The 26076-nt window shown below is 45.1% G+C and overlaps 2 protein-coding genes across 5 annotated transcripts in view; one reads left to right on the plus strand and one right to left on the minus strand.

The window, feature by feature from the left end:
• Positions 1-4569, plus strand: part of TMEM131 (transmembrane protein 131) — a 171486-nt gene extending 166917 nt beyond the window's left edge. For all 3 annotated transcript variants that reach the window (XM_042840820.2, XM_008167357.4, XM_024104406.3), the window contains 2 exons: positions 1978-2141; positions 3566-4569. In XM_042840820.2, the coding sequence (XP_042696754.2) occupies positions 1978-2141; positions 3566-3862 (461 nt within the window). In that variant the 3' untranslated portion in view covers positions 3863-4569. The remainder of the gene's footprint in view (positions 1-1977; positions 2142-3565) is intronic.
• LOC101948437 (uncharacterized) overlaps positions 16-26076 on the minus strand; it is a 61857-nt gene continuing 35796 nt past the window's right edge. The window contains exons 8-9 of one of the 2 annotated variants that reach the window (XR_006172319.2): positions 3079-3227; positions 16-2246 (exon numbers count right to left, since the gene is read on the minus strand). Coding sequence is in view for 1 of the 2 variants with exons in the window: in XM_065580837.1 (XP_065436909.1) it covers positions 3156-3227 (72 nt within the window). In the remaining variant the exon portion in view is untranslated. Of the gene's footprint in view, positions 3228-26076 lie in introns of both variants that reach the window. The other variant, XM_065580837.1, reaches the window with a different exon arrangement.

Consider the following 26076-nt stretch of genomic DNA (forward strand, 5'->3'; position numbering starts at 1 on the left):
TTTTTAACACTAAAATTAGTAAATAATAGTTAGTGGAGTGTGAAAAATTCTTCATTCCTTTCTCCATATTGGAAAAATAAAAATAGTTCTTCAGTTTTTTTGTTTAAGGGGAAGGAATGGTCTATACAATGGTTCTCAACCAGGAGTATGCATAACCCAAGGGGTACACAGAGGTCTTCCAGGGGGGTACATCAACTCATCTGGATATTTGCCTAGTTTTACAACAAGCTACATAAAAAGCACAAGCGACATCAGTACAAATGAAAATTTCATACAGTGACTTGTTTATACTGCTCTATATACTATACACAGAAATATAAATAAAATATTTATAGTCCAATTGATTTCTTTTATAATTATATGGTATAAATGAGAAAGTAAGAAATTTTTCAGTAAGTGTGGCTGTGACACTCTTTTTTTGTATTTTTTTTTGGTCTGATTTTGTAACCAAGTAGTTTTTAAGTCAGGTGAAACTTGGGGTACACAAGATAAATCAGATCCCTGGAGGGGTACAGTAGTCTGGAAAGGTTGAGAGCCGATGGTCTAATATCTAAGCCCAGAAGAAATAGCAACTTATTTTGATATTACTTATGTGCTGAAACTGTAGCGACAGTAACATTCTGGTTTTGACTGTCCTAAAGTGGACAAAGAAAGACAACAGATGTTTGTTGCTTCACTTGGTTAGGAATAGAAAGTAGGCTGAGATTATACTCTTATTTGAAGCTGACATTTTCAAATGGTTTTCTGCTGTGAAGCTTTGAGGTCTCGGATTTATGCCATTGGGTCTTGCTGTGTTAGATTGACTTCTCATGTGGTAGTATGGTGCTTCTTTTGAGTGACAGGAAATGCTGCTTCCAAAAATACTAGTTAATAGGCTATTGGGAGATCAACAGCAAGGTAACTAGCTATGGGAAGTTTTTTCTAAACTACATGTGTCAGTATTCAGATTGCCAAAGCTGCAGGATGTAAAAACTGTATAAAATAACACCTGCTCTATGGAAGAGAGATAATGAGCTTCTGTTCTCCTTGTCTCAGAACAAAAGAACAAGAGGACTTTCAATGAAACCAAATGGTAGAAATTTCAAAACTGATAAAAAGAAACACTTTACATTCAATTAATAATTAGATTGTGGGACTTTGAATCCTAAACTATTGATGCCACAAAATGTCATTGAGGCAAAATGGGATTGGAAGCTTATTTGGACAACAAGACTATGCAGAGTTATAGCAGTTAATGGAAACAGTGTTTTGGGACAGAGTCAGCCCTCATGCTTCAGGTTTTAAATCAGTCTCGAGCTATTGGGGATCAGGATGAGACCAGATGAGATCATACCTGCCTACTGTGGGGTTTTTGCACCTTCCACTCAATCACGTAGTGTTGGCCACTTTCAAAAATGATACCAGACAAGATGGACTGTGGGTCTTATCCAGTATGGCAGTTCTGACATTCTTTTACAGCAGTGAAAAAACCTGTTCTATTTCAGCTGTAACTGAGAAGGTAATGCTGCAAATGTGATCCCTGAGACCTTGTTTCATCACCTTAACCTGTTCCATCTCTGGGATTTATTCTTTATTATTCATTAAGAATTCCCGACATAAACTTGACCACCACCCCACAATGATGTTGGCAAGGAATCCCGATTCCTGGCACTAATGAACTAATATCCAGTACTGTGAAAAGCACTGAAGAGGTGTGTGTGTGTGTGTGTATGTAACTTTTTCTCTAAGTATGATCTTGGTTCCAGTAAGATGTCAGCTGTGGACAGCAAGCTTCCAGGATTGCGCTGGATGAGTTTTTCAGATATTCCCCTATCTGGTACAACAGATAGGATCTATACATGAGCTTTCTCTATTTTTCTATCTGTTTCCCCCTGTATTGGTATCCACTACACTGTGGAAACTCTTACACTATAATATTGTGTTTAAAATATCATGGGAAATGTGAAGTGCTCTTTGTTCATTTGTTTTCCTTTTTAGAGGTTTTCAGCAAACTTGGGCTCCCTCGATCTGCTTATGGCCAGGATATGCAGCGAAACTGGAGTGAAGTTAGTAACATCCCTTCATCCATCTGGGACTCTTCGGCTACCGCTCCTGTACCCTCCTGGCCAACAAATTCAGGTTCCCCAACTCACACAACTGCAGTAAGTACACAGGCTATATAATCTTTTTTAATTGAGTGCTGCTGAAAGTTCATCCAATCTTCAAGTGAAGAGTTGACAAGGAAGAACATAGTCAAAATAAAATAGCTGTTGAATAAAAAAAAATAATTAAAATCATATGGGTGCTGTAAAAACCAATGAAAAAGATCAGCTCACCTGCAGATAAATCACTGTATATTGCTTTACACAAAATACTTGTCTTAGGGCTGGTCTTACAGCAATGGTGGAAGCACCTGGAATTTTTATAAAATCACTTGTTTGGTACCCAAGCACTTCCAGCATTGCACCTACACACCCGTAGTGCTGCTATCTATCCTGCACCAAAAGCCAGGAGCATTAGCTCTATCACCTGTAAAGCTGCTACTCCTGCTTTCATGCACAATTAAGAACAGCCAAGGTGACATTTGGCAGATCTTGATTCTGCTTAGTAGCCCCAATATCCCAACCTCTAAATCACTGCAGTCCAAGACATGTGATGTTTTCATACCCACTCTTGAAGATTTTCCTAACGCTGCAGCTTAAAAACAAAGGCCATAACACAGAGAAAGAAATTGGAAACTGAAGGATAGAGTCTTTGCTGACCATTTGACTTTAACCACGCAGGTCATATAGCTAGCTAGCTAGAAAGAAGAATAGATCCTACATTCAGACAGATAGTGGTAGCTCCACACTCTCATCCTCACACTCCATATTTTACTCATTTAGTATGAAGACCAACATTCAGGACAGCAATGGGGAAGGGTTTTTGTTGAATTGTCATGTTTTTTCTTTTGCTACAGTTAGTTCTTATAGTGTACAGGGAAATTAGTTTGTGTACAGTTTCCTCCCCATTTCAATGCAGTGTTTACCTCATATAAGAGTTTAGGTGGTGTGATGCACACCTTTTGTTGCTAAACCTTAACTGTTTGGTTTAACTTACCATTTTAGTGACATAGGAGAGATTATAAGAGTGTCACTTTGATAACACTTCAGCATCCTCTGCAACTACTACCTAAATCACTTCTCGGTAGTTCCCTTTTGCTGGTGCATAGTTAGTTTCACATAGGAGCAGGGATGACTCCTCCATTCCTGGGGGGGAAAAATTGCAGAAATGAAGTTTCAATATTCAAGGTGAAAATCTTGAGATTCAAAATCCAGGTTGTTACTACTTAATTTTCCAAAATGAGTTTTAATTTTTGCCCTCAAATGCAGAATTCATGGGTATGTAATTGTTTAACATATGGAAACATATCAGGCTGTAGAAAGCTCAGGTAATGTTGAAGTCCAGTGCATCTGACAATTTCATAACTAAACCTGTCTGAGCTAAAGGAAACATTAGTTTGAAAGCTGCCAGACAAAGAGCAATGACTAAGACTAATGCTGTATTAACAGGTTTATAACTAACCAACAATTTTTTTGTACTGCAGTCGATCCTTGGCAATCCCAGTAGCCTGTGGTCTACCACCACTCCATTCAGCAGTTCTATTTGGTCAAGTAACCTCAACAGCACCCTTCCCTTCACCACTCCGGCAAATACGTTATCTGGTATTGATCTCATGGGTAGTGAAAACTCCCCCGCTCCTCCTCCATCTACTGTTGCCAGTGTTACTAACCCGGCTGAAGACATGGGACAGACCTATAATCCCTGGCGAATTTGGAGCCCTACAATCGGAAGAAGAAGCTCAGATCCTTGGTCTAACACTCACTATACTCATGAAAACTGAAATTAGGCTATACAAAGGGACTTTTATCCTGATCATGATCCAATTCTGAATATGCCATTTTTGAAACATCATTTTCAGGCTATTACCATTGCTTTTTTCTTCCCTTTTTGCAACAAAGTTATGAACCAGTCCTGCTTTCATCACTTTCTCCTTTTAAAGTCTACCTTGCAATTACGATAGTGTGAGATTGCAGTTAAGCTTGAAAAAGTCAGTGTGGTGACAAACCAAACTTCAGCTAAGATTTGTAAATCGGAACAATTTTCATTGGTTTCATATTTTATCATCTGCCATTCTTTATTTGGGAGACAATTTGAATTAGAAAATGGTCCCAGCATGCAGCAATTTTATCAAAGTACCAGTTTTTGGTTTTTAATTTTTTTTCCAGTATTATGCTCCAAGATCTAATTTTTTAAAAAAGCACCTTGTGCTAAAAATGCAGAGTATTTTTTTAAAATAAGGCTGTCTTTGTTAACAGGTTCTAAGAATGTAAAAACATTAAGAGCAAAAATGGCTGAATGTAAGAGAATTCATTCTGTTAAGACTGTGTACACTTTGTGCTGTTTGTACATTTGTAAACCTGAATGCATTTTTAAGTTGAACTGAAATGCACATAGCCAAGACTTGTGAAAGAAACAAGATACCCCGTGCATTTCTTACAGATACAACTTTGGGTTGTACTTTAAAATAAATAATGCTTTTTTCAAAAACTCTCTCTTGTATTTCTATGCTCCAGGCTCTGCAGATTTGCATATGTATAGGTCTGTTTGGCCATAATGGCTTCAAGACAATTTTCATTCTGTGCACGTGGGCTTTATGAGCGGGAACCCCACTGCACATGAAACACCTTCCATTGCAGGCTGTTGTTTTCAGAGCAGTGGAACTATATTAGTGCAGGTCACCTATATGGAGGTTTGCTCTCTAGAAGAACACTGTGCAAAAACACGTATTGAGTGTAAACTTTCTTTTGAAAGCCAGCTGTGATAAAGTTTGCTAGCAACCGGCTTGGCGGCAACGGCTACACCTCTAGTCTGGTAATGCTGCTCTTCCTGTCAGTCACTAGACAGCAATACTAGGCACATTGGCTCCTCCAAAGCTGTGTGTGTTGCGCTTGCAGATCAAGTTCACTCCTACATTTCGATAGTGCCCTTTGCCAGCAGTGAATCAAGTATGTTCTTAGTGCTTCCTGGGGGTAAGAGCTGCAAAAGGCAGCAAAAGATACACTTTATTTTGTTTTCACGCATGGTGTGCTCTCTGCAGAGTAATCTCTCCTACAACTGCTTGTACAACATAGAGAAGGGAGACTACCTCTGCTACTCAATGCTTCCCTGGCAAGAGCAGAAAAGCAGACAAGAAGGGCATTAGTATCAGCTGTTCTTGCTGCCTCTGGACAAAGCTAGAGGTATGAATTTCTGAAAAAGGAACTTTAGAAATGCAGGAGGGGAATACAAGAAAACCTTGGAATTCCTGGATTGTAGAGTCCAGGCTGACAGCTAGATCTTTGAGTTCACCAACCATTCTTTCATACACTGTGTTCCACTACCTTTTGATAACTAGACTGAACCATTTACAAGACAGCCGGTCACCAGCTCTGTATTTGCATGCTGTGGACAAGAGCCACTGACATGTCCTAGCATGTTTCCTCAATTCCCTCTAGTTTTGACCCAAGTAGGAAGTGAGAAGATTCTAAAGCAGGCACTCCCACCCAAACTCCAACTATACCTTCCCTGAAATCCCAACCCCAACTCTGCCCTCAGGGGATGCAGGAGGGGTGTGGGGTGAGATGGGGTTCAGGGCAGGGGGTCAGGGTCTGGCAGGGGGGCAGGGCGTGCCTGCCCTGCCCCGCACTGCTCCAGGAAGAGGCTGGAACGTGGGGGGGGGGGGGCTGTGTGTTGCTGTTGCTTCAGGCACCGCCCCCAGCAGCTCCCATTGGCTGCAGTTCCCCGTTCCTGGCCAATCGGAGGTGCTGGCAGTGCTGCCTGAAGCAACAGCACCACACAGCCCCTCTACCCCACCTTCCCTACATTCCAGCCTCTTCCCGGCGCAGGGCAGGGCAGGCTCCTGCCTGCCCTGCCCCCCGGTGCACATCCGCCCGGAGCTGCTCTAGGTAAACACTGGGGGAGGGCAGGGGGGCTGTGAGGGGCTCGTGGGCTGCCGCATGTTTGAGACCCCTGCGCTAAAGTGTAGTCAAACAAATACTTGAATAGGGTGGGGGAGGGGGTTTTGTATACATACATCTGCACAGCCCATATTCTATTTTAGCCCCTAGCGTAGACCTGAGCCATTGCTGAGTTTTAAGCCACCTTTTTTTTTGCACTTGTAAGCCTGGGATAGCTGTGCCAGCGCTGCTCTTCAATATTTATGCCAACTTTTATACAGGCTGCAAATCACTCAAAGGGCCAGGGCAGCTGCCTGAATCATGAAGATGCTGGGAAGCCCAGGCCATGTACCCCATGCAAATGCAGGAAGGGAAGTGATGAGATAGGATTTATTATCAAGCATCCTCCTACACCAGCTTTATGACCACACATATGAAGCATCACCATGCCAAGAAGCACCCGTGCTAACCACCTTGCTAGCCCGGAAACTCATTAGCCTGCTAAATTATTGACTGAAGGCACTCTAAAATTTGCTTACAACAAAACTGACCTGTCTGGTTTAACTGAGCAGCATGACGACATCTGGGCTTTAGCTGGTGCCTTAAGTGCTGTATTAGAGCTGACAGTACAAGACCATATTTATTAACTCTGACACTGCCATCCCACCTACTCATTTTTACTCTTCTGCATTCCAGTTATTCTCTAGCAGCCTCCCCTCCTTAACACTTTTTTTTAACCTTTCCTAGGCCCCATTTAACCCTATCTATTGCCTATGTTACTTCCTCATGTCCTTAGGAAGATATGCCTTTTCTAGGTCCTTGTCTGGCCACCCTTCTTCCTTTCACGTATACGGTCGGGTGGCTTTGATCATCAAGACTACTGCAATCTTGGCATCAGTGCAGGCCAGAAGATGATGATGGCCTCTGACCTGCCTTTCCCTTATGCCAGGAGAGGCAGTAAACTACCAAGGGGGGTGTAGTTGGGAGAGCTGCAAGATCCAAAGAAGATAGCACTGCAAAATTATTGCAGTCATTGGGGAAGGGATGTATGATCTAATGGCCTGACAGTCTGTGGAAACTGGAAGAAAACCCCAGGAGCCCTAGACCTGACGAAGATGACATCTTATCCTAGTTCGAGATGACTAGCTGAGCAAGTGAGGTGTGATTAGGGTTTCTAGGCCCTGGGGAGTGCTCACTAATCCTGTCTCCTCCCCTGACCTTGTTCTCCTAATGTGATCGAACTTCCCTCACTGCCACTTCCTAAACTACTCATGCTAAAACCCAGTGCAGGGAAGGCAATATGAATCACACAGAGAGAAACAGGTAATGGAAGGAGGAGAGAGAGGACTAATGCCTCTCTCCCTCATTCCAGAAGTATCAGCAGGATGCTGCTGCACTTGGAGGTTCCTCAAGGTTAATGCTCCTTTATCAACTAGAGATCCCCTACAATTAGGTCAAGTGCAAGCAATCCTGGAGACTTGTCATGGCATGTAAAATATAAGAACAGGGCCTAGGTTTCATAAGTGCACCAGAGGATTTAGTGAGAATTTTGAGGAACCTCAACCACACAGGGCCACTTAGGTTACTGAAAGGAAAGGAGGATTTTTACCACTGTTAGCATCACAAAGCCCACTGCACTGCAAGAATAAGCTGGAGTCTGTCTTACATCAACAAAATATCAGCTAAGTTCTGCTTCTTCAATCTTTACTCTTGGTGATGAAGAGTGAGGCTGGAAAGAACAGCATGATTTTCCCTGCAGCCCCTAAGCTGAACCAATATCTGAAATTGTTCTGCCTCTAGAATCAGCTATGAATGGTACAGAGAAGAAAGATGAAATGATATTTCCCCAGAATCAGTTACTGGTACATAACCCCACTTTCAACTAGAAATCTATCAATGGAGACCCTTCATTGCATCTGCAGCTCAAAATTGCCTTGCTAGAGGTTGCACAGGGCCAAATCCTGCTCCCATTGAAGCCACTGGGAGATTTGCCATTTACTTTGTTTGCAGGATCAGGCCCTCATTCCGGAAAAGTCCAACGGCTCACGAGAAAACATCCAGTGAGAGATTTCCTCAGTTCATCGCCTGGCACAAAGAAAGGAAATCAGTATCATAAGCTTTAAATTCATTAGTGCTTGTAAAGTGAATGGACAGAGAATGCACAGGGAAACTGTACAGTTTAGATAAACGGCAAAAAACAAGTGAGCGCATTTAAAGCAAGTGACAAATCCAGACTGTGAATATTGCAGTGTGGGTAAAAGAAGGTTCCCTTTTTAATGCCAGATGAATTCAAATGGCAAAAAGATGCTACGGTGTTCTTCCCCGCCCAGCTCACAAAATACACAGTGGAAGCGTGTTAATCCTTGAGCCAGGGATTGGCAACCTTTGGCACGCATTCCGCCAGGGTAAGTCCCCTGATGGGCCGGGCCAGTTTGTTTACCTGCTGCATCCACAGGTTCAGCTGATCGCGGCTCCCACTGGCCACGGTTCGCCATCCCAGGCCAATGGGGGCGGCGGGAAGCGGCGGCCAGCACATCCCTTGGCCCGTGCTGCTTCCCGCAGCCCCCATTGGCGATCGGCCAAACCTGCGGACGCGGCAGGTAAGCAAACCAGCCCGCCAGGGAGCTTACCTTGACGGGCCGCGTGTCAAAGGTTGCCAATCCCTGCCTTAAGCAATGTCCACGGAGATCTGGTCATTATTATACAGCTTGTTTTAAAATTACAAATTTTGGAGTCGGGCCCTGTCCCTAAGGTTTCAACTGATGTTTGCAGCCATTTAAAATGAAAACAAGGCCCATTAAACATACAGTGATACTAAGTCAGCATATAATAGCAGGCAGAAATCTATACTGCAGCTATTAAAACAATCAGAATAGAATATTGCTGAAATCAGTAGGCTGCTGCCAGACAACTGCAGCAAATCGACAATATTTTACTGTGCTTTCCTGTGTGTGTCTTTGTGGAGCCTCCTTGAGAAGTTTCAGCTATTTAGCCCCTAAGGCAGTGGAAACCACACTGGCAAATTTCCCCCACACTACCAACAATTGTGATTAAATCAGCGATTTGCAAATCACATCTTGTCTAACTCAGCAGATTTGACCAATACAATTAAATTCCTCTCTGCACAGCAAATAACTAGAGAGCTTTAAATATAGATCAACAGCACCACCCTGTGGCTTAAGTAAATGTAGTACTTTCAAATATGTCAGTTTTCAAAGGTAAGATACAACATGACAGAATAGGCCTTGTCTACAGTACTGCGGTAAGTCAACCTAAGTTACACTACTCCAGCTACATGAATAACGTAACTGGAGTCGATGTAGCTTAGGTCGACTTACAGTGGTGTCTACACTGCGCTGCATCGATGGGAGACACTCTCCCGTCGACTTATCTCACTCTTCTCGTTACGGTAGAGTAACGGAGTCAGCTGGACAGCGCTCTGCCGTCAATTTAGCAGGTCTTCACCAGACCCGCTAAATTGACCCCCATGCATTGATCACAGCAGCATCAATCTCTGGTAAATGTAGACATGACCATAGGGAGAAAGTAGGGCCAGACAGAGCCCTTGCAATGAAACAGTACTTACATTTTGTGTTTGTACAACACTTAGCAACTGGGTCCTGGTCCATGACTGGGACTCCTAGGTGCTACAGTGATACAAGTACAGTAAATATTACTTCCTGTAAATATTTTACCATATACTACTTGTAGGTCAAGTTATCTAACTAAACTGGACACTATATCTCCTATTAAAGTGTCCTTTTATTTATTATCTATGGCTAGCTCTACCCTCTGCCTTCCTCCTCCAAAAAAGTCAATTTTTCATGTTCCCATTCTGCACCTGCCTACCCACTGTCTATTTTTATACAGTTTAGGTATTTTTGATTTACACACCTCATATTTTCCCCAATCCTTCAGACTCGTTTTCCCTTTCCTCCCTTTCATTGTTTTTCACCTGCCCCTCTCCTTCCTTCCTTCTTGCACACAGCCCCTATACGTGAGCACTATACATGAGCTAAATATTGAAAGACTCAGTATCATATTCTGGTCATAGCACATTGGACAACTACAGTTCATGGATGCTCATGAATATATACACACACATAAATAAGATAAGCACCTGCATATATCTGCACAGTGAACTGCATAACTCCCACAATCATTCTCTTGGGTTTATGTAGTTCACTGTATGATCATAAGCTGATGTGTTTGAAGAAGAGAGGTGGATGAACTCTCCTTCCAGAAAAAGAGGGGAAAAATTAAGCGTATAAGGAAAAAATGACAAAGTAGTTCTAGAGAACAATGAGAGTTCCAAGCTATATGAATGACTTTGGAGAATGGATCACGCACAGAGAATTAGTGATCACAGGAGCGGAGGGCAGTGTCAAGTAACTGAAAGGCGTCCCAGAATCTGAAATTAGGAAGTGGCATAATCATGCCCAAACACGTGGAAACTTTTCCGCATACTTTGGTAAGATAGTGAGATGTGGGACACTAGCTCCACAAACAGCACTAAGAACACAGAACTAGACAAACACAGCTAAATAAAAGTGTCTCTAACATCATTCATTCATAGGTTAATGTTACAGAAAAAGGAATTCAGTCTCCCCCATCCTCCCAAAAACAGAACATTCAGCCTGAAGGGTGACTATCTCCAAGGCATAGAGAGCTCCCCTCCTTTTGCTCCCTCTTTTATGTCAAGAAAATTAAGTTACATATTACATCACAAATAACTGAAAAAAAGCTTATTAACCTTAAAGATCTGCCTCTTCATTTTTAATTTTTTTATATCTAGGCTGAAAACTAGGCACATGGTGTGATTGGCTTTGTAGGTTGGACTAGAGATGACCTGTAAAAGTTTTAAGACATTTTTGGGCTTTTGCATCTGTGGATTTGTCAATATGCATATTAAAATATCCTAAGACAACAAGTCTGGGGTGTTTCACCGCCATCACCAACAAGGTATCAGTGAGCTCCATCACATACAGATACCATTATGATCTAGAGTTAGATGCACCAGGGAAATATATGGTAGAGCATAATTTTATTATAACCTAGAAGCAAAGGGGGTTCAGATGCAGGAGCAGTGGCTCCTTTAGAAAACTACATCTTCCATGCCTGTTTTCTTTGCTCTCTCTCCCCACCACCATATCATGTAGCTCTCTTACCCTAGTGCTTTAAAGGGCACATAGGCATTGGAGGGAAGATAAGGTTACTCATCCTGTGCTATAACTGAGGTTCTTTGAGATGTGTATCCTTATGAGTGCTCCACTTTAGATGTGTCTGCATCCCCGCGCCTAGCATCAGAGATTTTTGGTAGCAGTGCTCATTTGGCCCACAAATGCGCTCTCCCTGTCTCATGCTGTGTTCAGCAGTTATATAGAGCTGTGTGGCCAAACCACCCTCATTTCCTTCTCTACCACAGAGTCCATGTCTGAAACGCCCAAGTAGTTGGGAGAAGGGTGGGTAGTGAAGCACCCATAGAGACAGACATCTCAAAGAACCTCAGTTACTGCACAGGATGAGTAATCTTCCCTTCTTCTTCAAGTAGTGTCCCTATGGGTGCTCCACTTTCGGTGACTGTAGAGCAGTGCCTCTCATTGGAAGGATGGGGCTGCGGAGTTGGATTTGTTAGTGATGTTAAAACAGTCAATCCTAATAGATCATCGGATGATGAGCCCCCCACAATGGTGTAGTGCTCCATGAATGTGTGAGCAGAGCCCAAGTCGCTGCTTTACAAATGTCTGTGATTGGTACATTGCCCTGGAAAGCTATACAGGTGGAAAGCGATCTTGTTGAGTGTGTTCGAGTCCCTGGTGGGGGTTGCAAATTATGCTGATGATAGCAAAGGTTAATACAACCGGAAATCCACATTTCAAAACTCATTGTTTTGTATGGCTGATCCCGTCAATCTCTCTGCAATAGAAAGGAATAATCTTGGTGACTTTCTGAAGGGTTTGGTCCTTTTGAGAGAGAAGGCTAACACCCTTCTAATGTCTAGTGGTGGAACATGGCCTCCCTTTTATTCCCATGCGGTCTAGGGAAGAATGATGAAAGACGAATAGGCTGATTCATGTGGAATGACAAAGGTATTTTAGGTAGGAACTTTGGATGTGGTCTTAACAGGATTTTATCTTTGAAGAAAATTGTGAAAGGGGGTACACCATGAGAGCACCTATGTCTCCCACTCTTCAAGCATGAAAGGGAGTTTTCATAGATAGATGTATGAGTGAGCAAGCCGCCCTGGACTCTAACAGAGGACCAGTGAGGCATTGTAGCACTAGGTTACTGTCCAAAGATGGAGTGGGATCTTATACTTCGGGGTAGAGGTTTCGAATACCTCTGAGAAATGTTTTTGTTATAAGATGGGTGAATACTGAGTGTCCATCAATCTTGTGGTGGAAGGCCATAAGGGACGTGAGATGTACTCTAACCGAACTTGAGGATAGTCCTGATTTTTTTAGATCTAGGATGTAGTCCAGTACCAGTGGCAAGGGAGAGGTTGCAGCTGTGGCGTGTCTATTGTCGCACGAGGTCTGGAATCTCTTCCATTTGTGCAGGTAAGTATATCGCATAGTTGATCTTCTGCTATTTAATAGTATCTCCTTTACATCTTCAGAACAGGTCATTTTGATATTCTGGAACCACTGAGGAGCCATGCTTTCACATGGAGAATCTTAAGGTTCGGATGGTGCACCTGGCCAGCATCTGAGACAGGAGATGTGGAACTGGGTGGAGAATGACGGGTGGGCATACGACCATCCGTAAGGGGTAAGGGAACCATGTTTGTCTGGGTCATGTTGGGGTTATCAAGATGGCGCTGGCTTTTTCTTCTTTTATTTTGTGTATTACTTTGTGTATTAATGGGATCGGCAGAAAGGCATATACCAGATATGCATCCCATTTGATAAGGAAGGCTTCCCCCAGCGATCAATGACCCAGTCCTGCTCTTGAGCAGAACTGTGGGCACTTGCTGTTCCTGATCATGGCAAAAAGATCTATGCTTGGGAATCCCCAACATCTGAATATTTTGTGTAGGACCGTGGTGTCTATTTCCCATTCGTGTTTCTGTGAGAATTTCCTGCTTAGTGCATCTGCTGTGGTGTTTTGACATCCTGGTAGGCAAGTAACTGAGATGTTGACCCTATGGTGAATGCACCAATTCCATCATTTCAGAGCTTCGGCACACAGGGACGGTGACCTTGCTCCTCCTTGTTAGTTTATGTAAAGCACACAAGTGATGTTATCTGTCATTATGTTCTTGTTTCTGATTAGCATTGAAAAGTGTGAACATGCATTCCGGACTGCTCATAGCTCCAGTAGATTGATGTGTCACATCGACTCTGAAGGGGACCACTTGCCCTGTACTCTGTAGTCCTGCAAGTGTGTTCCCCAACCCAACAGAGATGCATCCATTGTCAGTATTCGTGATGGTGGTGGTTGTGAGAAAGGAACTCCAGCCCACACATTGTGGGGCTTTGTCTACCAGTCTAGTGAGCTTTTGACTGTGACTGACACTGAGAGAGACTTGTTCAAGTTGTATCTGTGTGGAACGTATATTGTCCTGAGCCACCCCAAAGGCAACGCAAATATAATTTGGCATGTCTTACAACAAAGATGGTCGCTGCCATATGTCCTAGTAGTTGTAAGCATGTTCTGGCTGATATCTGTGGACTGGTTTGCACTGTGGGAATCAAATTGACTAGGGTGGTAAATTTGTGTGTTGGTAAGGAGGCTTTGGCCTCCTCTGCACTGAAGTAGGCCCCAATGAATTCTAGGTGTTGTACAGGTGTCAAAGTTGATTTCTGAGTGTTTATTTGTAGGCCTAGTCGTAAGAAAAGAGCCACAGTCATAGACGATGTGTGGGACGGGGGCATGTGGGATCAAATGTCGTCCCCCCCAATTTTTGCTTGGCCTGTCGAGGGGGAGAGGGGCTCAGCCCCTATCCCTGGCAGTCTGGCTCAAGCAGGGAGCTGAAAAGGCGGGACCAGCCACTTCTCATCCTGGCCACTCCGGGCACTACTCTGGGCAGCATGGCAGCTGCCTGCGAGAGCCCAGATGGTGAGGCAGCAGCAGCAGGCTACCCCGCTGCCCAGGCCTGGCTGCTGGGGACAATGGCCGAGCGAGTTGGAGTCCTCCCTGTCATGTCTCGCTTGGCCTGTCCCCGACAGCCAGGCCCCAGGGGGAGGGAGAACCCGCCACTGCCTCCTCCTGAGCCAGGCTCTCGCTCAGGCAGCCGCCACACTGCCCAGAACAGCGACCCAGAGCGTCCCCATCCCACTCCCCACTGGCTGACGGGGACAGGAGCTGAATGTGCCGGGGGGAGGTGCATCGGGAAAAAGAGAGTGCCCCCTCCCGCAGGTAACTCTGGTGGGCAGGGAGAGTCCAGTGGCCCCAAGCTGGACACAGGGCAGGTGGGTCACTGGGCAGAGGAGACACATGGGTCGGTCATGTGCCCCCCCAGTATCTAATAGCTACTAATGTGCTGTCTCAAGAGAGGGCTTTGAGTAGGCAATTATCCAAGTATGGGAATATCATAATTCCTTGTTTTCAGAGGTGCACAGCCATCACCACAAGGACCTTGGAGAACACTCCGGGGGCCGCAGAAAGGCCAAATGGAAGTACTTTGTACCGATAGTGGTCCTGCCCCAGAGAAAATCTGAGGAATCTCCTGTGGGACGGATGTATGATAATATGCATTTTGGAGGTCGAGGACTGAGAACCAATCCCCCTGGTCCAGTGCTGGGATTATTGTTGCTAACGTGACTATCCTGAATTGTTGCACTTTCACGAATGTGTTGAGTTTTCTTAAGCTTAAGATAGGTATCCAACCATCGTTCTTTTTCTGAATTAGGAAATAGTTGGAATAAAAGCCCCGCCCACTGTGTTGGATCGGAACTGGTTCTACAGCACCAAAGTGTAGGAGGTAGTTTATTTCCTCCCATAAAAGGTGCTCATGAGAAAGGTAATTGAAGAGGGATGGGGAGGCAGGGCGGGTAGGAGGGAGGGATATAAACTGAATTGGGTACCCATTGTTTGCTAATTTCTAACATCCACTTGTCCGAGGTGATACTCGGCCACATTGGGTAGAATAGAGTCAGACAGTTGCCAAACTGATGGACACTTTCTGGTGGTTGCAGCACATGGGTCTGAGGGAGACATCTCATGGCCTCGATCAAATTCTCAAAATTGTTGCTTTGAAGTGGATGGTTGGGATGTTGATGATTGAGATGGAGGTGGCCTACGCTTTTTAGCCCGTCTCCTCCTTTGAGGGCCATATTGTCCCTGAGGAGGAACATATGGAGTAGGCCTCAATCACTCTGAAGAATGGTATTTACCTGGCCTTCTCTTTTACACAGGCGTGTAGATACTTAAAGACTGAAGAATTGCCCTAGAGTCTCTTAAGGAATGGAAGGATTCATCCATCTTGTCCGCAAACAATTTGGATTCTTCAAAGGGAATAATCTGTACCTCTTTTGGAAACCCCGAGAGGTGGAGTCATGACACCCTTCACATGACCACAGCTGTAGAAATGGATCATGCAGCTATATCAGCTGCATCCAAGGAAGCTTGTAAAGTTAAGGTGAACCTCAGAGATGATTGCCTGGAATTGTTCTTTTTTGTCATCAGGAATGTAATCAATAAATTAATTCAGCTTTGAATAGTTGGTATGATTATATTTGGACATCAGGGCTTCATGATTGGCAATTGTAGAGTCAGTGATGAGTAGGCTTTGCATCCAAATAGGCCTAAATGCTTCCATTCTTTATCATTTGGGGTAGTTTTAGTATGGTATTGTCTTCCCTGCTCATTCACAGCTTCAGCCATTAAACAATTCAGGGTAGGGTGCAAGAACAAGAAATCCATGCCCTTAGAGGGGACACAGTACATTTTGTCCGCTCTTTTACAGGTGGGTGGTATTATGGCAGGGGTCTGCCAGATGGCCTTGGCTGGGTCCATTTATGGGAGTGCAATTTTAGATGAGGTTGATGTATGTTTCTAGAATATCCAGCAATTTATGTTGAGACTCTCTAACTTCTTCGAGTGGTATTTGTAGTGTCTGCAATTCTCTTGAATAGTTCCTGAAATTGTTTAAAATCATCAGCTGTTGTCAGGGGAGGACAAGGAGATAGAGAATAAGAAGGAGAATATATTATTGCCCTTATATAAATCGATGGTACGCCCACATCTTGAATACTGCACACAGATGTGGTCTCCTCATCTCAAAAAAAGATATACCGGCACTAGAGAAGGGCAACTAAAATGATTAGGGGTTTGGAATGGGTCCCATATGAGGAGAGATTAAAGAGGCTAGGACTTTTCAGCTTGGAAAAGAGGAGACTAAGGGGAGATATGATAGAGATATATAAAATCATGAGTGATGTGGAGAAAGTAGATAAGGAAAAGTTATTTACTTATTCCCATACTACAAGACTAGGGGTCACCAAATGAAATTAATAGGCAGCAGGTTTAAAACAAATAAAAGGAAGTTGTTCTTCACACAGCGCACAGTCAACTTGTGGAACTCCTGACCTGAGGAGGTTGTGAAGGCTAGGACTATAACAGTGTTTAAAAGAGAACTGGATAAATTCATGGAGGTTAAGTCCATTACTGGTTATTAGCCAGGATGGGTAAGGAATGGTGTCCCTAGACTCTGTTTGTCAGAGGGTGGAGATGGATGGCAAGAGAGAGATCATTTGATCATTACCTGTTAGGTTCACTCCCTCTGGGGCACCTGGCATTGGCCACTGTAGGTAGACAGGATACTGGGCTAGATGGACCTTCGGTCTGACCCAGTACAGCTGTTCTTATGTTCTTATGAGGAGACATGACAGCCTCGTCCAGAGAGGATTAGGAAATAAATGGCTGCTCAGGTGGCTTCCTTATCAGTCCTTTCATCCTGCTCCTCAAATGTCTTGTCCTGAGACTCGGGGGGTCTAACCACCCAGGCTGATGGGGAGCATCTCATTCTCTCTCTGTGGGTGCTAGGAGGCCTGGAAAATTGCTGTCTGTATGCAGCCCAGTAAGGCCAGTGTGGTGGAAATGGCACGGGTGGTAGCATGCATGGATGTCCATATCACCCATGTGCATCACCTCTAGGCTGGTATCTCATCTGCACAAATGGATCTGATCTGATAACTGCCTGTTGAGGTGGGTTGTGGTATGTTAATGTGAAGTAACTCTCCTCCTCCTCCCTCATTGTCCTCCTCACTGGGGGGGGCGGAAGGGGGGGGCACTGACCTGTTTGGTTGCATTCAGTTGGTACCGAGTGCACTATGGGTGCGATGCATACCAGGGCAATATCAGTACTGAGAAGCTGAGATTCCGGTGTCTTGGATACGAGCAAGTCCTTCTGGAAATGAAATTCTTGCAGTATCAGGATGGGCATCGGTAACAGTGAAGATATTGGGGGCAGTACCGCTACAGTTGAAGCGGTTGACAGTGCCGAGGGGGCTCTGCGTTCCGTTGAGTGATTGGTAGGTGGTGCCATAATCTGCTGCAGCGTTGATCTAATCAGTGCCACATGTCTGAGCAGCTCTGTTGGTACCATCGTGGAGGAGCTAGGCCTATTTCTACCACTCCTTTTCAAGCCCGCCCTCCTTGGCTTTACCAAAATCAGCGGTACCGGAGGATCCCACTGACTCAAAGGTACTCAACTGTGCTCCGGTTGGTACCAATGTCATTGAGCATGCTGGGGACCTTTTCTTTTTAACTGGTTTCCTGGTAGGGAAACTCGGTGCCTGCTTCGTGGCAGCCATTTTGTGAGGAATGCAGCAACTTTCTCTGCACAGTTAGCAGGGAACGTTTCTTTGAAACTGTCATCTGGGGCGAGGGGGATCACTGCCCAGACTGAGTCTCCAAGTCAGGGTCAGAAGCCAGCCGAAGTGAACTCCATCATAATAAATTTTAACTTGAGCTCCCTGCCTTTTTTGGTGCATGCCTTGAGCTTGAGGCAATGCATACACTTCTGAAGCATGTGTGCCTCTCCTAGGCAGTGGATGCACCATGAGTGTCCATCGCTGACAGGAATAGCCTCCTGGGGAACCCCGTTTGAACCTGGGGGAGCCTGGAATGCCCCTCTTTTCTAGCTGTTTTTCCCTCATGGGAAGGAGTATGGGGGGAACAACTATACTACTCCAAGGATAATTAACAAATCTTCAGCAATTTTTTTTTTAAAATGAAGAAATAAAATGAGGGATGAGAGGGTATTGCTGATATCCAAAGAAAATTTTTAATTGAAATCAATTTATGTAAAAGTATTTTTGTGTAGTTATCTTAAACATTAAAAATAACCACATGCTTTTAAAATGCAGCTGGTCAAATGAGTGAACCATATTATACTAATTTCAGAGACTCTGTAAATCACCTGTCATTTCATCCTCTTTAGGATTATTAAAATGCCCTGAATATCTTAGACCTTACCAGGATTAGTAAATGTTTATTATGTACAAACCTTAGAAAATACAATGCACTGTTTAAGTGTAAACCATTATTTAGCTAGCTATGACAGATAAGCAAGGGTGATTTCAGGAACACTTGACACAGGATTTTTTTTTTTAAAGTTGGAATAAAATTGTTTACAATGTGTCACTCAGCAAGGTTGCCAATTTTCTATCCACAAATAGATTAGCTGCAATGATCTCCAAAGTAATTTGCCATTATCAACTGAATATTTGAATGTATTGTATTAAAAATACTTTATGTGCTGCTGTGTCCAAAACTGAAGGGACCTCAAAACTTGGTATTAGGAAATAAGTTACTGAAGTGCTTTGGGGTATCTGTCTTGGAATGTTTCGTGGCTGACTAGTTTTAGTTTTGTGCTTTTGTCTCTATGCCATAAAAAAGGTAGGCATGATTTTTTATGTAGAGATTGTTATTGAGCAAAGCATCAAAAATATATTCCTTACCTACTTGGCTGGTTAGCTGGTTTTTGTTATATCAACTTTAATTGTTCTTTTCTGACCAGTCACAATGACAAAATATCTTTTGATTTCAGAATGCCCAATAATGGAAATCTGCATCTAATTACATGAGACTATTCAATCTTCTCTGAAGCTCATGGAGGAAACACCACACCCAAAATTCAAGTGGAGAGCAAAAAAAGGGTCAAATTTGCAGCATCTCCAATTCTCTAATATTTTTCAAGTAAGTGGTCAGAAAATCTTCAGTGAATAGAATTAAGATTTTAGTGACTCATTTTTCAAGGTGTTCCTCCTTCACTGTTGAAGGTCCAAATCCAGGCAGGCTAATCAGAGATTCTTGTACCAACAAAAAACCCACCAGGAAAGTGTTCCTTCTCTTAGCAAAATCTAGGAATAAGTGAAGCCTCTCATCTCATTTACTGCATCTGACACATCTGAGGTTCTGTCTAATCTAATGTGACAAAAACTACAAACTCCTGTAATGTATATCATTTTTATACCATTGGAACATATCTTGGAGCAACTAGAGCTCTTCTATTTTAGATCACATAACATAAAAAAATTACCACCACAACCCTACTGAAGGCAGCCTATATCACTACAGATAAAGTATTACCTTATAAATAAATGAAGACAAAGAATATCCCAAGAAATTACCAGGTCATGTGTGTACACGTACATACGTACACACACACACACACACACACACTCTCTCTCTCTCTAAAGAGATTCCTTAAAAGGACCTTTAGAGGAGATTAATAGAATTTACAATTACAAAACCATATGAGAAACATTCTATACATTTTTTTCAAGCCGTTGTCACAAACAGTACACCAATTTAAAATAAGTCTCAACATGATGCATACTTTATGCAAACGTGTAGCAAAATAGGGCTTGATCTTGCAATTCCTATGCAGACCAAACTCCTATTGATTTCAAGAGTCAGGTAACCATATAATTAATACAGAAAAAAAATGTTGTGAAGCATACCCCACCAAACGGGGAAATGAAATGTTAAGCCACCTAATGATACATGCCCTCTACTCTTCTACCCAAAACCACACACTGTTCCCATAACTACCATACAGCACAGACTATGCACTGAAAACTTAGTTCTTTATCCCCACCCCACCCCTGCTTCACCCTTCACCCTACATATTCTTTTACCAGAGTCCCCCATCTCCACACAACACTAGTAGTTGTGGATGTTTGAGAGAGTGTAGTTTGATAAAGGGGTATGTGCAGAAGGGTGGCTTAAAGGAGGTGATGGAAGTCGGGTATACCTAACTCTGCCTCCTTAAGGTTGTAGTACATGGTCTATGTTGAACGGTAGTTATGGTAATTGTAAGTTTGCAGGGGTAGAAGGTATGTACTGTTAGGTGGCCTAACTTCACATTTCCTTACTTTTGTAGATCCATGAAAGGCAAATTGTGTGTGTGCAGGAACTTTAACCGCTTTGCAACAATTTTTTCTATATATTAGGTTTCCTAGGTTTTTTAATGCTTACTTGGAGGGAGGGATGTGACAGATTGAGAATACATCTATGTCAAATTGCAAACAGACGTGTGGGTAGAGACATTCAAGGCCTTTGAGGAACCCAACTGTTATGTTCTGAGCAAAAACCAATCTGCCCTGGAGCGGAGGATGGAAGGCTGAAATAGCAAGTGGACTTTAATAGATGAAAGGGACAGGCCTTGGAGCTTGGGATGAAAAAGGTACTCCAGGATCAACTACAGTGAGGCCCACTCGGGCCAAATGCCTTTTTCCAAGGTCGAACATGTGAACCACTTCCATTTGGCCAGGTAGGTCACTCTGGTGGAGGGCTTTCTGCTGCCCAACAGGATCTATTGGACCCGGCACTTAACCATGCAGCTGCCACACAGTCAGGTGCAGCGCCGCCAGGTTCGGGTGCAGAAAACTGCCGTGGTTCTGGGACTGCAGGTCTGACTGGAGCAGTAGCTGTAACGGAGCAGCCACCAAGAGGTCCAGCAGCATGCCGAACCAGTGCTGGCGAGGCCAAGCCAGGAACTGTATCATAGAAGATTAGGGGTGGAAGAGACCTCAAGAGGTCATCTAGTCCAAACCCCTGCTCAAAGCAGGACCAATCCCAACTAAATTGTCCCAGCCAGGGCTTTGTCAAGCCTGGCCTTAAAAACTTCTAAGGATGGAAATTCCATCACCTCCCTAGATAACCCATTCCAGTGCTTCACCACCCTCCTAGTGAAATAGTTTTTCCTAATATCCAACGTAGGCCTCCCCCACTGCAACTTGAGACCATTGCCCCTTGTTCCGTCATCTGCCACCACTGAGAACAGCCTAGCTCCATTCTCTTTGGAACCCCCCTTCAGGTAGTTGCTATCAAATCCCCCTTTACTCTTCTCTTCTGCAGACTAAATAAGCCCAATTCCTTCACCCTCTCCTCATAAGTCATGTGCCCCAGCCTGGCCCCCTAATAATTTTAGTTGCCCTCCGCTGGACTCTCTCCAATTTGTCCACATCCTTTCCTGTAGTGGGGGGGGGTCCAAAACGGGACACAATACTCCAGATGTGGTCTCACCAGTGCCAAATAGAGGGGAATCATCACTTCCCTCGATCCGCTGGCAATGCTCCTACTAATGTAGCCCAATATGCCGTTAGCCTTCTTGGCAACAAGGGCACACTGTTGACTCATATCCAGCTTCTTGTCCACTGTAATCCCCAGGTCCTTTTCTGCAGAACTACTGCTTAGCCAGTCGGTCTCCAGCCTGTAGCGGAGCATGGGATTCTTCCATCCTAAGTGCAGGACTCTGCACTTGTCCTTGTTGAACCTCATCAGATTTCTTTTGGCCCAATCCTCCAATTTGTCTAGGTCACTCTGGACCCTATCCCTACATTCCAGCGTATCTACCTCTCCCCACAGCTTAGTGTCATCCATGAACTTTCTGAGGGTACAATCCATCCCATCATCCAGATCATTAACAAAGATGTTGAACTTAAAACCGGCCCCAGGACAAATCCCTGGGGCACTCTGCTTGATACTAGCTGCCAACTAAACATCAAGCCGTTGATCACTACCCATTGAGCGTGATGATCTAGCCAGCTTTCTATCCACCTTATAGTCCATTCATCTAATCCATACTTTTTTAGCTTACAGGCAAGAATATTGTGGGAGACTGTATCAAAAGCTTTGCAAAAGTCAAGATATATCACATCCACCACTTTCCCCATATCCACAGAGCCAGTTACTCATCATAGAAGGCAATCAGGTTGGTCAGGCATGAGTTGCCCTTGGTGAATCCATGTTGACTGTTCCTGATCACCTTCCTCTCCTCCAAGTGCTTCAAAATGGATTCCTTGTGGACCTACTCCATGATTTTTCGAGGGATTGAAGTGAGGCTGATAGGTCTGTATTTCTCTGGATTCTTCTTCTTCCCTTTTTTAAAGATTGGCACTATATTTGCCTTTTTCCAAACATCCAGGACTTCCCCTGATCGCCACGAGTTTTCAAAGATAATGGCCAATGGCTCTGCAATCACATCAGCCAACTCAATCAGGACCCTCGGATGCATTAGATCCAGCCCCATGGACTTGTGCACACCTAGCTTTTCTAAATAGTCCTTAACCTGTTCTTTCACCATTGAGGGCTGCTCACCTCCTCCCCATACTGTTCTGCCCAGTGCAGCGGTCTGGGAGCTGACCTTGTCTGTGAAGACCGAGGCAAAAACAGCATTGAGTACTTCAACTTTTTCCACATCGTCTGTCACTAGGTTGCCTCCCCCATTCAGTAAGGGGCTCACACTTTCCCTGACCACCTTCTTGTTGCTAACATATGTATAGAAACCCTTCTTGTTACCCTTCACATCCCTTGCTAGCTGTAATTCCAATTGTGCTTTGGCCTTCTTGATTACACCCCTGCATGCTCAAGCAATATTTTTATACTCCTCCCTAGTCATCTGTCCAAGTTTCCACTTCTTGTAAGCTTCCTTTTTGTGTTTAAGCTCACCTAAGATTTCTCTGTTAAGCCAAGCTGGTCGCCTGCCATATCTGCTATTCTTTCTCCAAATCGGGATGGCTTGGTTCCTGCACCCTCAATAAGGCTTCTTTAAAATAACAGTCAGCTCTCCTTGACTCCTTTCCTCCTCATATTAGCCTCCCAGGGGATCCTGCCCATCAGTTCCCTGAGGAGTCAAAGTCTGCTTTTCTGAAGTCCAGGGTCCGTATTCTGCTGCTCTCCTTTCTTCCTTTTGTCAAGATCCTGAACCCGACCATCTCTTGGTCACTGCTGCCCAGGTTGCCACCCACTTCTACTTCCCCTACCAATTCTTCCCTGTTTGTGAACAGCAGGTCAAGAGGAGCATGACCCCTAATTGGTTCCTCTAGCACTTGCACCAGGAAGTTGTTCCCAATACTCTCCAAAAACTTCCTGGATTGTCTGTGCACTGCTGTATTGCGCTCCCAGCATATGTCAGGGTGATCGAAGTCCCTCATGAGAACCAGGGCCTGTGATCTGGAAACTTTGTTAGTTGTCCAAAGAAAGCCTTGTATACCTCATCCCCCTGGTCTGGTGGTCTATAGCAGATGCCCACCACAACATCACCCATGTTACTCTCACCTCTAAACTTAATCCAAAAGACTCTCAACAGGCTTTTCTCAAGTTTCATACTGGAGCTCTGAGCAATCGAACTGCTCCCTTACATACAGTGCAGGGTATAGCCAGAGGATATTATGCTGAGCACCCAACGGTCTGAGGTCAGTCGCAACCAGGCCGACCGGAAGGGACGCAGGTGGTTGAGGAAAGAGTAGGAAGGTGGATCCTGGGATGTGACTAGGGCGTCGTCCTCGAGCTCACCCTCAAAATGCCTCTTTCTGGCTTTCCTGGTTTCTTGAAGGGCCGGACTGAGTAGATGAATGGAAAGATGAGAGGTGTCATTGTTTAAACCCTTTGTCTCTGTCCTTTTTTCTACATGTGCTCAGCCAGGAAGTTCTGCAGGACCTAGGTAGAGGAGGCGGAGGACAGAAGGACTTCCTGGCCTGCTGAGGAGTATGAAGGCCCAGAGAGTGGAAGGTGGTACGGGAGTCTTTCAGACCATGCAGCCATATGTCCATGAGCTCGGAGAAGAACCTAGTTCCCTCAAACGGGAGATCCTGCAGAGTGGACTGAATCTCCTGGGATAACCCGGAGGTCTGCAACCAAGAGCTGCGCCTCATTACCACCGCAGAGTCAACAACCCTGGCCGCTGAATTCATCACGTCCCACACCATCTGGAAGGCAACTTTCGCCAGCGCTGTGCCTTCCCTCCACTAAAGCGGCAAACTCCTGAGCTCGATCAGGTTAAAATTGCACCTGCCCAACAGGGTCTGGTGATTAGACATCCAAAATAGCAGGCTGGTCATTGAATAAATATTTCTGACAAATAAGTCCAGTCTCTCTGCGTCTTCTTTAGCGTGCCACTTACCTGGCCCTCTCATTAACAGTAGACACAACCAATGACCCAGCTGGAGGGTGAGTATAAAGGTATTCAAATCCCTTTGCAGGGACGTAATACTTCTTTTCCGCCTTCTTAGAAGTGGGTGGAATAGAAGAGGGGGTCTGCCACAGCGACTTTGCGATCTTAAGGATCCCTGGGTGGATGGGCAGTGCGATCTGGGCCAGGGTGGTGGAGGATAGGAGGTTGAAAATGTCATCTGATTGCTCCGCCAATTCCTCAATTTCCAGATTTAAATTGGTAGCCAGCCTTTTAAGGAGGGCCTGGTGCTCCTTGAAGTCGTCAGGGGACTGGCAGGCTGGGAGGGGCCTGTCACCACTTTGTCTGGCGGTGAAAACAATTGGACCACAAGGGGAGGGGCAAGTTCCCCTTCCCTTTCTGGGGATGGCTCCATAGGCATTGAAGCCTGCTGTGATTCCCCCACGTCGGATTCCTCATTGTGCTCTGACCCCGGTGCCAGCGGTGCCGTGGGTGGTTTGTCCGAGGTGGCCAGGGAGGAGTGGTGGGAGTACAGGACCGGCATCAGTATGCCCCAAGGATTCCAATAAGGCCATTGAGCAGGCCACTGTCCTTGCTGCCATGCCGCCACCATGGATGCCGCACCGGTCTTGCGAGTCAGCGGTGATTCACCCTTTCTTGGCAAGGGGCTGAACTCCTGCTCCAAACCAGACCATTCCCCCTCCGGTGACCAGGGCAGAGCTGTGGAAGCCTGTGTCTACACACCGGTCTCTGACAAGGGTCAGTTGGCAGAAGGCAAGGATCGATGCCCTGCCCGACGACCAGTGCCACGATGAGGGGCAGTCCTGCACTGATAGGAGATCATCTAGGCGATAGTGACCTGCTCCATGGTGATCTCTGGCAGGAGGTTCACCGGTACCGCAAGTACGGGGACTGGTGCCTCAACTCCGGTGTTCCGTGCCTTATAGGAGAGCATGGTACCAGGTTCTTCTGGCCAGAGACTGGTGTTGCAGGGCCAGGGTCCTGGGTATTGGAGATAGGGACCTACCCCTATGGTTCAGGGATTGAGGGTGTTCCACTGCCCTTTGGGGAGGTCCCATGACTAACTTGCCCTTAGACGGTAGGGCCTTAGCTGAGTCCGGCACTTGGCGCATCTATGGTGTCGGACGGCCCACTAGATCTTTAGCCACCTGGGCTGCTTCGGGCAACGAAGGCCCTAGGAGGAGGTCCCCTGCTGCTCCCGGGAATCGGAGGCAGATCCCTGACTGGGTGTAAGGGTCCGACCGGAGCGGTACTCCCTTGGAGCTCTGGGGCGGGCACATGGCCTGACATAGGTCCTTTGCCCAAAGCCCCCTTCCCTTACTTAGTTGGTGCCAGGGAGCCCATCTTCTGCCGCTTCTTGGGCATTGGCGGGGGTGAACAATGCTGGGCGGGGCCCGGTGCCGGCAGTGCACTCCACACCGATGCCGAAGTGCTAGGAGTGGCATCCAAATGAGAGGGCTCCGACACCAGACGAAGCTCAGCCTCCATGAGGAGGGTCCTCAAACGGATATTCCGCCCCTTCTGAGTTCTAGGGCAAAAGTTCTTACAAATCCTGCACTTGTCCTTTATTTGGGACTCCCCCAAGCACTTTAAACAGCTGTCATGGGGGTCACTAATAGGCATCTGCCTGTTGCATGACGAACATGGTTTGAAGCCCAGGAAATGGGGCATGCCGGGGTGAAGTCCCGGCCAGAACTCTGCTACTAAACTAACAACTAACACTTAAACTAA

Source organism: Chrysemys picta, chromosome 1 (assembly GCF_011386835.1).
Source record: "Chrysemys picta bellii isolate R12L10 chromosome 1, ASM1138683v2, whole genome shotgun sequence".
NCBI classification, from domain to species: domain Eukaryota; kingdom Metazoa; phylum Chordata; order Testudines; family Emydidae; genus Chrysemys; species Chrysemys picta.